At 45.4% G+C, this 14,699-nt stretch overlaps 1 protein-coding gene and 1 long non-coding RNA gene across 5 annotated transcripts in view; one reads left to right on the forward strand and one right to left on the reverse strand.

Moving 5' to 3' along the window:
- LOC144823203 (serine/threonine-protein kinase N2-like) overlaps positions 1–14,699 on the forward strand; it is a 643,207-nt gene that overhangs the window by 582,246 nt on the left and 46,262 nt on the right. For all 4 annotated transcript variants that reach the window (XM_078681534.1, XM_078681528.1, XM_078681543.1 and 1 more), the window contains 3 exons: positions 4,200–4,262; positions 4,782–4,858; positions 10,493–10,635. In XM_078681534.1, the coding sequence (XP_078537660.1) occupies positions 4,200–4,262; positions 4,782–4,858; positions 10,493–10,635 (283 nt within the window). The remainder of the gene's footprint in view (positions 1–4,199; positions 4,263–4,781; positions 4,859–10,492; positions 10,636–14,699) is intronic.
- LOC144823232 (uncharacterized) overlaps positions 1–14,699 on the reverse strand; it is a 181,064-nt gene that overhangs the window by 142,981 nt on the left and 23,384 nt on the right. The window lies entirely within an intron of this gene.

Genomic DNA, 14,699 nt, shown 5'->3' on the forward strand with positions numbered 1-14,699 from the left:
ATTGGGATGATGGCCTCTTGTATTCTCATCGTCCCTTATGCAAGACTTCAAATGCATCCATTACAGGAGTGTTTGGTACGTCAGTGGAACCAGGCTCAAGGTCAGCTAACCGATCTGGTGTTGGTGGACGGCTGCACATATCATTCTTTGCAGTGGTGGAACAGAATAAACCTTTTCAAAGAGCAGCCATTCCTCGACCCGGTTCCACAGACGGTGCTAACAACAGACACCTCGCTCTCCGGCTGGGGAGTTCATCTTCAGAACCATACCATTCAGTGCATGTGGACCCCTCAGCAAAAACAATTCCACATAAATGACCTGGAATTGTTGGCAATTTTCTAGCGTTAAAATCCTTTCACCTCCATCTGGTAGGCAAAGCTGTCCTGGTCCATACGGACAACATGACAGCAATGTACTACTGCATACAGAAACTGCACTCTCTGCAGCTTTCACATCTAGCTCAAAGCATAAGGAGATGGGCCATTCCACAAAACTTATATCTCCTTGCGGAACACCTCCCAGGAGTACCCAATCAAATTGCAGATCTGCTCAGTCGTTAAAGACAGCAGATCCACGAATGGGAACTTCGTCCTCAAGTTCTTCTTCCATTCTTTCACATGTGGGGCCACCCAAAAATAGAACTGTTCTCCACACACCAAAACGCAAAATGCCCAAGCTTCACGTCCAGGTATCCACACCCATTGTCCAAAAACAATGCGCTATGGATGAACTGGTCAGGCAAATTTGCTTACGCTTTTCTGCCTCTCCCGCTTATTTCGTTAGTGGTTCGGAAACTCAAACAGCATTCCCTCACGATGGTCCTGGTTGCTCCATGAGCCCGTTAACCATGGTTTACAGCCCTCTTGGAATTATCAGTAGTTCTGATCAAAAGCTATGCCTCTCACCCAAACATCTTACTCAGAACCATGAAGAGATAAGGCATCGAGATTTCAGTCAACTCAACCTTGCGATCTGGCACCGAGTTTGGCTACCTCAATCTCCCGCCAGACTGCATGCATATCATTAAAGAAGCTAGACGTTCTACCACCAGAGCATGCTATGCAGCAACGTGGAAACTATTTGTGATTTACTGCACAAATTACAAAATTAATCCATTAGATGCTTCTATTCAGAACATTATGTGTTATCTCTTGCATCTACAACAATGTAACCTAGCATATACATCTATAAGACTACATCCCGCTGCAATAGCAGCTTGCCTCCAAAACAGACAACACTTGTCTTTGTTTCGGGTGCCTGCTATCAAAGCATTTATGGAGGTACTTAAGAGAATGATTCCACCCAGAATTCCACCTTCTCCAGTGTGGAATCTAAATGTTGTCCTTACCAGACTGAGGGGTCTCCCATTTGAACGTCTACACAAATGCAAATTACAGTTCCTTACTTGGAAAGTAGCCTTCCTAGTCACTATCACATCTCTTAAAATAGTAAGTGAACTCCAAGCATTAACCATACAAGAACCATTTTTGCAAATACATCATAACAAAGTAGTTCTTAGAACTAACCCAAAATTTCTACCTAAAGTCGTTTCTGCCTTCCACCTTAACCAGTCTATTGAACTCCCAGTTTTTTTCCGTCTACCAGACTCGGTGGCAGAACGGGTTCTTCACACGCTAGACGTTAAAAGAGCAATACTCTACTATATTGAAAAAACAACATCTTTTAGAAAGACTAAACAACTCTTTGTGGCTTTCTCCCCACCTCATAAGGGCAATCCTGTTTCAAAAGCAGGGATTGCAAGGTGGATTGTTAAATGCATCCAAATATTCTATCTTAATGCCAAACGCACATTAACCATTCCGCCTAGAACTCATACCACAAGCAAACTAGGGGCTTCTATGGCATTCTTAGGGAACATTCCCTTGGATGACTTCTGCAAAGCAGCAACTTGGTCTACACCACACACTTTCACAAAACACTATTGTGTAGATTTTCAAGCAAAACAACAAGCTACTGTGGGCCAGGCTGTATTAAGAACACTTTTTTAAACCACTGCAACAGATACAGGTAGCCAATGCTGAGGAGATAACTTCTTTATACTCTATGCACAAGTATATGATCTACAGCTCATATGCCTCAAACGGAAAATGCTACTTACCAGTATGCATCTGTTCTAGGCATGTAGAGCTGTAGATTCATATACGCCCACCCGCCTCCCAGGATACCTCTATCTGTTGCAGTACTATCTAACTTAGATACATCACACATGGACATCTCTTTTCTATTTATTACTAACCCCATCATCACCCTTTATGGGGGAAAACAATCTGAAGATGGAATTGATGGCCATGAGCACTGTCATCCTAAGGAGGAGTCACCTATCTCGTGACCACAAAGACTTCTTCCAAGACCAAAACAAGTGCAAATATCCGACCCAACACCAGATGGCGATCTATGCACAAGTATATCAATCTACAGCTCTACATGCCAAGAACAGATGCATACTGGTAAGTAGCATTTTCCATTTGTTGATACTGATCATTTCAGAATGGCCATGACAATTTTGGTGCACATGCCTATCCCACTGCAGATTTACCCAACATTCTTGTCCAGGAGGAATGGACATGTCCTACATCACAATTTGAAGTTATAGAACTTGACAGCTTGGGTACCTAATCATCGAGAGCTCAACCATTTGGAGATCTCGTCAAAGTGCAGGGCTATACCAGCACAAGCAAGAGTGCCTGTGATGACCAAAAACTACAACACTAAGTGGAAACATTTCTACTTTTGGTGCAACTTTAAAGGGCTAAACCCTGTTTCAATACAACCACACCAAATACTTCCATATGGTCTTTCACTTAGCGAAGGAAGGTCTAAATTCACTTATCAGCAGTTTCACAGGTCAGAATATGTCATGATGCTGCATCTTTGTTTGCTGAAAGGAACATTAATTCATGGAGGGTCCCCGCCTCCCACTGGTTCCATCGGAGCTGAATACCAATCTTAATCAGCTTATGCTGCACCCCTTGGAGGCAATCAGCTGAGTGGATCTCAAATATTTCTTGTGGAAGATAAGACTTCTGCTCTGGCATTAGTAAGGTCTTAACACCTGTCCTATGCAATCAGAGCTATTGTGGCCTTTTGGGGGAGTAGACAGCTTAGAAGTTTCAACTCATTGGCTAAGTTTGGGGTATTTCAAATGAGGAGGATGTGCTACAAAATAAATACTGCTGTTGGACCTATGGCCGTTTTAACACCGTTTATTGCTCTTTTAAGAATACAGAAGATTCCCAGTTTGATTAAGGGATTGATTCAAGCATGTGAATCTGTAAAAGTCTCACATTGGAGAGCTAGAGTTATATGCAAATAACCAATTTCAAATCATTTAGGCCTCCTTAGATGATAACATTTATGGCACAACTGACTGATTCAGGAACTGAACTCCTGCAAACAAGATGACACACAAGTCGTTTGCTCTTTAACACAAAAATATTGTGAGAATAGGGCATCTCATGACATTAATGGATTGAAATTGAAAACAGACATCTTAGTCTTAAACATTTTGGCAAAAAAAAATAGATGAGTGTTGGAGCTTTCTTTGAAAGATCTGAATTTAATTTTCCTTTAAGATGAGTAATACTGCGAGGGACCCAGCGTTTATGCATATAGTTTTGACAATATTGCAACTTGATCAATTACAACAACCAGCTTCCTTGGTCCTGGAAACTTTAAACAATCTGAATATGTTTAGTATTCTTACATTCTACTTAGAAAGAATGTGAACTTAATCATGGCATTAGAATGACAAATGTTGCTATTGTGGGCTGGGTTGTCTTGTGCCTATCAAACGTCTGCAGATTATTCAGAAGAAGTTCAATTTTCAAAAGGTATGTACCAATTGTAGTCCTCTGTAGGGAGGGCAGCCACATGGATCACTCGTACTCCTTTTGCAATCATTGTCTGGATGCATCTGTGCTCCAAGGTGCAGCATTAGGCCAGGAAGCGCTGCACACCCTGGCACATGCGTTTTTATTTTGGAGGTTTTATGTGAGATGGTAGGAGAGCAGTATTAAAGAGTATGTATCACAATCTTTAGAGGGAATCAGGAATCTGCCTCTTAGCAACCATTTGTGAACAGTGTAAACAATCAGCAAGAAGAAATTTATACTCATTGTTGCACTCAGAACACAAAGTCAAGAGGTGTTCATTGACATCTCAATGTTTTCTCTTTACAGGTTCTATTCAGCCTGTGTGGTGCTTGGATTGCAGTTTCTGCATGATCACAAAATAGTCTACAGGTAAGAAAGCAGATTGAATTGTTGCACTTTATGAACGTTAAGTTGAAAGCCTGAGGGACACGCCAAAGCCACATTCAGGATCAGGAACAAATTGACATTGTTGGTAGTATCTTTGAGTGAGAGTATACTTTTGTATTGGTCTCTTTACAAAAAGAATAACAGATACGTTTAAGGGCAAATAGTGAGGTACATATAGTGTGAGCTTCTAGTTAGCACCTGCCAATAAACAATGTGAGCTCCAGGCAGCATCAGCCAATGAGCACAGTGAGTTCCAGGAAACTCCAGCCAAGGAGCAATTCTTGTCTCAGGCAGCACCAGCCAATGAGCATTAGAATCCCCATGCAGCATTCACCAAGAATCAGTGTGAGTTTCAGGCAGCATCACCATAGGAGCAGTGTGAGCTGAAGGCAACGCCTTCTCATGGGGAGATTCAATAAAAAAATCTCTATTAGTTGACGAGAGTGAGATACTTGATAATGCCTGATTACAAATAAAAGTGCTGTTGTTTTTTCTTTTCAGGGACCTTAAACTGGACAACTTATTACTCGACACCGAAGGTTATGTGAAAATAGCTGATTTTGGTTTATGTAAAGAAGGTGTGTTGGTTTTTGTTTCAATTGCTTGACATAGTGAGTAGTATATTTCCCAGCAAATTAAGACTGTTTACACCATACTGTTGACTTAGACTGATGCTTACCTGAGATTCAAAGGGAGTGTTGGGGAGTGGGGTGGGAGTTCATAGAGAGTTCTCGGCCTACTTACAGATGGAAGTGATTGGGAGAGCTCACTTAGTGAAGGCTAGCTTAACGACTGTTGATTGTTTGAGGGGAGTGTTGCTCTTTCAGTGTGAGCCAGCCTGAGCATAGTTGAACTGGTGACCAGCAGGGAAGGTCTCCCATTGAAATCTAGGTTATCTACAGTTGGAAATGTCATTTATTGGAGAGGTGTCTTTGTGACAATTAGCCTGGGTTTGGTTAGATTGTTTCCCTTGTGGTGGCTAGCCTAGGTATAGTAGAATTGTCACTTAATGCAGGAGTTTTGCTAATGAATTCAAGTTTCTCCAGCATTGGATTTTTCATAAATTCACATGCTTGAACTATTCCCTGGTAGACTATGTACAAATGCACTCAAATGACACTGGAACAACCACATACAACCCGTTGTTTTTCCGTCTTATTGTATGACCCAAACACGAGGTAGAAAGTTGGAGAAACCCAACTACCTTCACCAGAGGCTCAACTGTGCAGATTTTCTATGGTGTCTCCAGTGTAAGGAATTCATCTGCTGCTGCTCTCACTGTCTCTTCATTTTTGGCTTTTTTCCAAACTCGGTCCTTTTGCTTTGTAAGCCATCTCAATCTCAGCTTTATGTAGGGAAGGTGCAGCAACACCTTTTTCACTGTAGATAAGATGAGGAAGATCTTCTTCAGAATGTCTGAGCCCTTTTCAAAGGAGTCTCTCTCCAAAGCTTGCAGTACCTGTGCCAAAAAGAACTTAAATTATCCTTTCAACGTGTACATCTATTGTCTTGACCCTGGTCATAAACTTAAAGTATAGGACATCTGCCTTACATTTTCAGTAAAAACACTCAAAGACCATAAGAGACTTCTACCATAGTTCTTTAGAAATAAATGTCTGCTGCTACCTCAAGTTCTGCCCCTAAAAAAATAGAAACTAGATCTGGAACTAAAGCAAAGACTTGAACTGCACAGTTACCTACACACACAGAAGAAATCCCAGGAATAGACACCCACTAGACCTCTTTGAGAAGTTCAGTCTCTTCAATTTCTGCTGAAATTTCATTTACAAAAATCGTATCCCTCCCCCCCTAAAAAGAAATACTGCATACATCCTGCCAAGCAAAAGGAGTATTGCCTTTGAAGAGGAACCACTCTGCAAATCCCTTCACAGGCTGCACACATGAGGTCCAAGGATACAGCTACTAGCCCTCCTCCTCCTCTCAGTTTTCATTTACCTCCACACCGCCTCTTCTACTGCCTCACCCATCTCCCCCTCCCCTCCATAAGATTCCCCTCAGAAGTCTGCTCGGATGTAGGTCGTCAATGCATGACCAATGGGACGACTACAACCAATTAAATGACTACAACATTGATCCACCAAGGGACTCAGACCTAGATTATGTTGCAATAAGGACTTGCCCTTAGGACAATACTACTACCTATCAAGGGCAATATAATGAGTCTCTGTCTATCAAAAAAATGATATGCATGTCATGCCTAAGGAGGCAGATTTCCTATTTGATGTCCTCAAAATCAGATCACTCAGTGCAATTCCTCCCTATGCTAAAGGTAATTCTTAGGGCAGCTCCTGACATCTTTGCTCAACTGGTGAAGACCAGGGTTGTTACATTCCTCATAGAGCAGACATTTAAGCCCACCCCATCCAACCCAGTGTACATCAAGTGTCATGTTCCCCCTGACTCTGGTGGTGCACACTGCTCGTGAAAGAGCCTCTATGCAAGCCACCGGGATTGCGCTCCCCCAACATAGAGAGCAAGCACTTTTACACAACTGGGAAAAGGGTAGAGATGGGCCCACCACTAAGAGGCGGATTGCTAATTCCATCGGTTTCCTCTCATGGTATGACAGGGCTCAGTGGGGAAAGATGGAGGAACTCCTCAAACTTGTCCATCATCAGTTCAGGTAAAGGGTGGAGGAAATGGGGGCAGAAGGTATAACCACTTCCAACACCACTATTCACTGTGCTCCTAATGCTGCTGACACTACTGCTAGAGTAGTAAACATTCCATTTTACTCCACTGTCACTCTTGGCTGTGTGTATCCGGCTGCAAGCTAAAGGTCCAGAAACATCCCATCAGCATGTCTTTTGATGGAGAGCTTCTCTTCGGAACCCAGTTAGATGAGATGCTAGGCAGAATCAAAAAGGGCATCAAGCTCGCAAAGTCCATGAGTGCCTTGCAGATCCCAGCTGGCATTCTTTCTGAAGCAGCAGTTTAGTGATGTCCACTTCCTCTGAACAATCGCACACATACCAAAAGCAGCAGCAGTCACACCACAAGAGGCGCAGGGGCAACGGGCACGGGTCATAGAGCGGTAACAACCCCAACAAGGATAATGGCAAAAGTGTCTCTAGCAAGGAAGTCTTTACCTGCAATCATTGACTTGCCCTATATTACCCCCGATCACGCAACACTGGTTGGGGGTAGATTGCTGGTGTTCCTTCCACGCTGGGAGGGAATAAGACCAATGGGTTCTTGCAACCATGTGCCTTGGGTATTTCCTCTCAACCCCACTAAACATTCCAGCCCGCCCTCAGACCATGAACTCAGAGCACCTCCCTTTCTACACGAGATTGTCTAAGCCCTTTTCCTAAAACAAGCAATAGAGCAGGTGCCTCCTTATCACCAAGGCAAAGGGGGTTAATCCCAATATATCCTTATCCTTAAAAAGGCCGATCTCAGGCCTCTCAACAACACATCTTCTCAGAACATTTCCACATGACAACCGTACGGGATGTGATGCCTGTGCTACAGCAAGGTGACTTCATGATGGTGCTAGACATCAAGTTCTCTGCTTTCGTAAACCCATCCACCCTGCTCATCAGCACAATCTCTGGTATATGGTAAGTGGTCAACACTACCAATACAAAGTGCTTCCTTTCGGGGTCTTTTCCATCTCAAGAATCACAAAATGTCTAGCAGTGATAGTTCACTACCACAGAAGGGAGGGCACCCACACGTTACCCTACCTAGATGACTGAATGATCAAGACAGCGAGCAGGCAGCAGAGATGAGCCCACATTTAAGCTGACATCTCTCTTCTCCCCTCCATCGCTCCCAAGTGCAACTTTTTTTTGGTTCCATCCTAAATGCTGTCACCGCTAAGGCATAGCAAAACCAACAGAGTGCTAGCTTGCCAGCAGCTGCTGCCTCTACTTCAGCCAAATTGTCAACTCAGTCAGAATAGTAATGGGTCTGCTACCGAAGTTCCATTCAGCATAGTGGTCACAAGCAGAGGGTCACTGGGCAGATCTAGTGTTGTTGATGCCGATACTTATTGTTTTTTGGAGTGGTGGAACAGCAACAACTTGTTGCAGGGCATGCCCTATATAGACATCAGCCACAAGTGGCCATCACCACAGAAACCTTCCTTTCGGGGTGGGGGCGTATCTTCAAATCATGACATTTTAGGGACTGTGGTCCCCTTGCCAAAAAGGTCTCCAAATCAATCATCTCAAGCTTCTTTCCAGCCATTCACCTACGTCTAGAAGGAACTTCAGTGCAAGGTAGTCGTAGTCAAAAGAGACAATATGACTGCTGTGTTTTACCTACAGAAATGGGGGGGCTCACTTCATCTTTCAGCATTAGCGCAACATATATGGCAGTTGTTCATACACTATCAGATACACCTGTTAGCAGTGTATCTTCTCGGAGTGGACAACGACTTTGCAGACCTCCTCAGCAAGATGCATCAACAAGTCCATGAGTGGGCACTCCACACATACAAATCCTTCCTTACTTCCTCTGCTGCCCCACAAATAGACATGTTCACCACTCATGCTAATACAGAATGCCAAGCTTCACCTCAGGTTCCCACCCCGTCATTCCAGAGCCAATGCTTTGTGGATGAACTAGTCTAGGATATTTGCTTACTCTTTTCACCCTCTCCACTTCTTCCATATGTGGCGGGAAAGCCTTTCGCTCTCATTTTGGTAGCTCCAGACAACCCTGGTTCTCAACTCTCCTCAAGGACTCCTGACAAGAAGCTCGCCAGTGGCCCAACAGGCCTGTCCTTCGCACAAAAAGCAAAGACGGGCTCAGATTCTGACAGCTCAACCTAGCAAACTGGCACTTGAGGTCTTAGTTTGGTACCTCAGTTTGCCACAAGAGTGAATGGACTTCCTCGAAAAAGCTCACAGACCCACTAGCCATGCTTGTTATGCCACTAAGTTGAAAAGCGTTGTCCACTAAATCCTCTTAAACCCAAAAGAGACATTCCACCCAGGGTTTGTCCTGCTTCAGTGTGGACCCTAAATGTTGTTCTTAGAAGGCTAATGGGACCTCCATTTGAACCTTTATACCCTTGCCCTTTATAATCCCTCTCTTGGAAAGTGCCTTTTTTTAGTGGCGTTTACAATTTTTGAGAGCTCTTAATTTGATCCTAAACCAGATGGTACCCTGCTACGGGTAGGTTTTGAGACCCTATGCCAGGAATGGCTTCAGTACTGATAATAGTTCTTGTCATGAGGTTAGGTGACTCTTACACTGTGGATTCAGTCTGGGTATGGGCAGTGATGGTGGAGAGCTGTCTCTGCATGGCCACAGTGTAAGTGTAGTTGGAAGAATTAGCATAGGGCAGCTCACTCACTTTGGGGCCTTTTCATAGGTAGACAGGAATGGTAAGGGGAGTTTTCACTGTGGCTGTAGTGTAGGTAAATGTATTGCGACTTATATAGCGCACGTATCACCCGAAGGCATCAAGGCGCTTGCCTTGGGAACCCGTCCTGGTTTTTCCCTGTGAGATAACCCCTACTGGGTATCCCCAGGCTGAAAGCCAGGCATCCCGCAGCGGGTGGGCCGCCGTAGTGGAGATTAAGCAACTATTTCCCAGAGTTGCAGCGTGGGACCCCATGATTAGAATAGGCACCGAGGCGAGAATTATCGAGTCCGTGGACATTTTTGGGCTCAGGACCCTGCCGCGTCGGGAATTGAACCCTGGTCCCGGGCCAGACCTCTGCATCAGGGTCTGCCGCTCTAATCAGTGAGCCACACTCCTCCACTTGGAAATGTTTGTGCAGGTGTGTCCGGTATCCAAGGTGTATCTAGATGTAGTTAGAAGTATACGAAGGAGGAATCTCAATAAAAGTGCAGCTGGTAGAATTGAAATACCCCTTTGAGGTGGCTTTGGCTTAAATACAGATACACATATTGTAACTCTCAGTTTGGCCTTCCAGTTTAGGTTCTTCCGAAGCAGGTGTGATGGAGAGACTGGAGGAGACTCTCCTGTCCTGATGAAAGTTGCATTTCCTTGATGCATGATGAGGTGCAACTAAGAGGGTTTCTGAACGCCTTCTTACAATTACAGACTTATAACAGTGTAATGGTGTTTTTCCTACCTTGTTTTGATTAAACATTTGGGGGGTGCACAGTGGTCTACACCTAACATCATCCTAAATAGAGTTTGTCTGAAATTAGATAAGTGGTACAAAGTCCTATTTCTACCCAGTGACATGTGTTTGTATCTTGTTTAGGCATGGGATTTGGAGACCGCACCAGCACTTTCTGTGGTACCCCAGAATTTCTTGCACCAGAGGTACTAACGGATACATCTTACACAAGAGCAGTGGACTGGTGGGGATTCGGTGTCCTGGTGTATGAGATGATGGTGGGAGAGGTAAGCTTTCTAATAGCTGGAAACAAAAAGCTGGTCTCAGACTCTGGCTAAGGATATTTTTCACGGCTGTGATGGTTTTGTCTTCAAAGGCCATTCAATAGCCAGGCAATCATTTGTTATTCAAGGAATTTACCGTCTGATAGCACAGTCATATGTTCAATCTTAAATAAAAATATCCACTTCTTATTCCTTGCAGTTTAGAGTAATAATCTGCCAAACAATTCTTCTCAATTGAGACCTGTACAAACTTGAGTTAATTGAATGTACTTCCCCAAATGTTCCAGTGGGCATACAATTATAATACTTCATATCCAATCTCAGAGCACTTTGCATTTGTAATAAAGTTATTATAGGTACATTTGGTGGTGAGGAGCTTAAGGCCTTGACATCATTCAGTTGATCAGAACCCAGCCACATGGCAATAATTGTATTTTCCGTTTTCTGTCATAAGAGGATCGCAGGGTTTGAGACATTTCTCATTGTTAGCCCACTTGTTTTGAGCTGTAAATGAGGACCATGTTTAGTGAGTTTCAGCACCTGATCTTTTTGCTTATGTGTACTTATAGAATGGCAGAGGCTATGGGTAGTAGTATCCTACCTCTATATGTCGGAGTGGGTGTCAGCAGTACCGCCTATGCATCGAATACATTATTTGTTAGTTTAGAAGTTCGAGGCTTGTGTGGTTGTAGATACACATACTGTGCATAATCCTGCCATCTAGCGTTAGGCCCGGATGTGTGCAAGTTGTTTTTATTTGAAGAATTCTTTGGAGTCACCAGTGTCTTGCTGGTAATGAGGATAGTCATCGGCTCCATTGTTAGATTGTTTTATTTCCGCCGTTGGGCTCAGACGTGTGCTTCAGGTGACACCGCTACGGTGCTCTTTTTCGGTTCACACAGTTTCCTTCCCTCCATTTGTGCTATATATAGATTATGTCTCCCTTTTTGCCTATCTCTGGTTGGCTATTAGATACTTTGCTCAAGTTGGGTCCAGGTCGCATGAGATCCCTCACGGGCCTTGCCATTTGGGGCCTACTTTCCACTGGTGGTCGCGTCCTTTCCACCATGCCTCGACAGTGATGAAACTGACGCCATTCCAATATTGTCCTCACTGCCCTGCAAAATAACCTTGGACTGATCTCCATCAAGTCTGCAATTTGTGCCTTTCACCCGAGCACAACAAGACTGCCTTCGATGTCTGCCGCTCCTTCCGTTCCAAAAAGTCTCTTAATGACCAGTGGGCACGTTGACTCAAGATGTATTTATTTATATATTTATTGCACTTGTAAAGCGCGCTATCACCTCGAGAGGCATCCTGGCGCTGGCAGTAACAAAGACGGAGAGGAAGGGCGGTTGGAGGCGGCTGATGGTTAAGGCAAGCATGGAAAAAGCCAATTTTTTAGCTGCCTTCTAAAAGCAGGCAGGCAACCAATCTGCCTATGTTCCATGGGCAGAGAATTCCAAAGCTTGGCTGCAGCCACACTAAATGATCTGCCTCCAGCTCTAGATCTCTTAAACCTGGGTACAGCCACCACTCTGGCCAGGAAAGAGCGCAAATTGCGGGCCGGTACGTACCATGAAAACATCCTTTGGAGACAGACCGGGCCCAGCCCATGAAGGGCTTTGAAGGTCAGACACAAGGACTTAAAGGTCAACCTCTCCCTCACTGGGAGCCAGTGTAGCTGAGCCAGGGCCGTAGCAGAAGAGGATCTCGAAGGCCAACCTAAAGCCAGTTTGGCAGCTGCAGACTGGAGTCTCTGAAGCCTATCCATAAGGTAGCTTGGGGACTCCAGAAGTAGGGCGTTACAGTAATCTAACCTGCTTAGCACAGTGCAACGTACCACCTCTATCCGTGCAGTGGGCGGAAGCAGGGGCAAGATTTTTCTCAGGAGGCGAATGATAGCCATACAGCTAGCTACCACCTTAGAGACCTGCGCCTCCAAGGAGAGATCACTGTTGAACATAACACCCAGGTTCCGAACTACCTTCACCGGCTGGACCAATGAGGTGAAGTTCTTCGGCCAGAAGTTACCAGGTAAGGAGGAACTTATCCTAGGCCGAGGGCAGTAGAGCACCTTGGTCTTCCCAGAGTTAAATTGCAGCGAGTTGGCTTCCAGACATTCTGCAGTAGCTCGCATGCAGCTGTGGAATTCCTCCAAGGAGGTATGGTCATTCCCCTCAAAGGACAGAATCAGCTGTGTGTCATCAGCGTAGTTGACAATTTCGATCTTAAAATGTTTGATGACCGCTATTAAGGGCTTCATATAGATGTTAAAAATAACTGGGCTAACTGCCGAGCCCTGTGGAACGCCATGTGATACAGTAGAGAAGGCAGATTGAAAGGGGGAAGGGATACAGCTTGTTCCCTGCCTTGAAGAAAGGACTCAAACCATCGTAGGGCACTCCCCACAACTCCAACATCTCTCAGCCTGCCCAGCAAGATATCATGGTTCACCGTGTCGAAGGCGGCAGACAGGTCAAGCAGGATCAAAACCCCTACCTGTCCCCTGTCTGCCCGCCAACGAAGCTCGTCAAGTACGGTCACCAGGGCCGTCTCGGTGCCATGAGCTGGACGAAAGCCAAATTGAACTTCGTCCAAGAGCTTATGCTGTTTGAGATGTTTAGAGAGGGTACCTGCCACAACCCGCTCTACAATCTTAGCTGGATGGGGTAGGAGCGAAATAGGCCTAAAGTTCTTAAGATGTTGCTCAGGAGCAGCGGCGACACCCCAGACCTGTTTGGTTTAGAGGACATTGAGAGGGAACATCATCCACATCTGTCTGCTGCAGACGAAGAGCCTTTCTCATCCCAGGAAAGTTCTGGATCTGATCTGGAGATTGAGGATTTTCTGCCAGCCCAGCAGTCTGGGAGTAAGGCATCCTCTCCCCCTTGACAACACCCTTAATCCAAGAATACCTTTGCCAAAGGGCACATCACGCCACTCTGGAGCACCAGAGACAGCAAGCCACCACTGCCTTTGGGTCATGGTCGACACCGGCGAACCATGTCGGATGCTTCGCCCAGCTCGGGCCTCAGCGCCGACCATATCACCTCGGCACCCACGGTACTTCCGCGCCGAAACCAAAACCGCCTGAGGAGTCAAATATTTTGGCATTGACCAGAGGGGTCGACGGCGGGGGCGCAGTCGAATCGATTCTCCACAAACTGCAGGACATCAGTGCAAAGCAGAAGCACCTGATTATCCACCCCCATATGGACTGGGTCCTTATCCGTTCTCTGGGGTCTACTATAGCTCCACCCTCAAAATGTCAGCTGTCTCAGGAAGCCTTGGACATTCTGATTCCACAAAGCAACGCAAGAAGATGGTTAAGGCTACCAGCCCTTAGCCCACCCACAACCAACCCCTCACCTTGTTTCTCAGCCTTCATATCCCCACCTACTTCTCCATGGGCCGTAAGTGGTTGTGGGGAGGGAACAACACATTTGACACCCCCTCTGTAGGGGTGACCCATAGGACTCCTATGACACAGACCCACCAGGAGACACCAGACCCTGACTCGTACACTGCCTGTCCCACCTCTCCGGACGATTCCTCGCCCTATTGGTAATTCATTGGTAGGGCTGCTTTGTTCCATAAGGTGGATCTTCATACAGAGCCCCTAGAGGATGGCTTCCTTTTTGAAAGACCATCCACCATCCTACTCAGCACCTCTTCATGTTTATGCCACACACCCGACATCTTCAAGGCCACCGTCCGAGGCAGAGTCATGCTATGTAGGGTGGTTAAAAATTATAAAGCATCCCCTAATGACCCCCTTTACATTCTTGGCCAACTCCTACCCGACTCTCTTGGTGATTACTACTGCTTGTAAGTGAGCCAACTCCCAGGCCAGTAGGGATCCCTGCCACCGGAGAAGGGAATTAAGCACAAAGGTGTGGTTGGGCAAAAGGGTGGCCACGCAATCAGGCAACCAATGCTGTATTGCCAGCTCAATTGGCCTCCTTTCACATTATGATCATGCCTACTGGGACGAGATGGAGGAGCTCCTCCTGTACCTCCCAGAAGAGCACAGAAAGAGGAGACGTGAAATTGTTTCTGAGGAC

The sequence above is a fragment of the Lissotriton helveticus genome, chromosome 1_1 (genome assembly GCF_964261635.1).
Source record: "Lissotriton helveticus chromosome 1_1, aLisHel1.1, whole genome shotgun sequence".
NCBI lineage: Eukaryota > Metazoa > Chordata > Amphibia > Caudata > Salamandridae > Lissotriton > Lissotriton helveticus.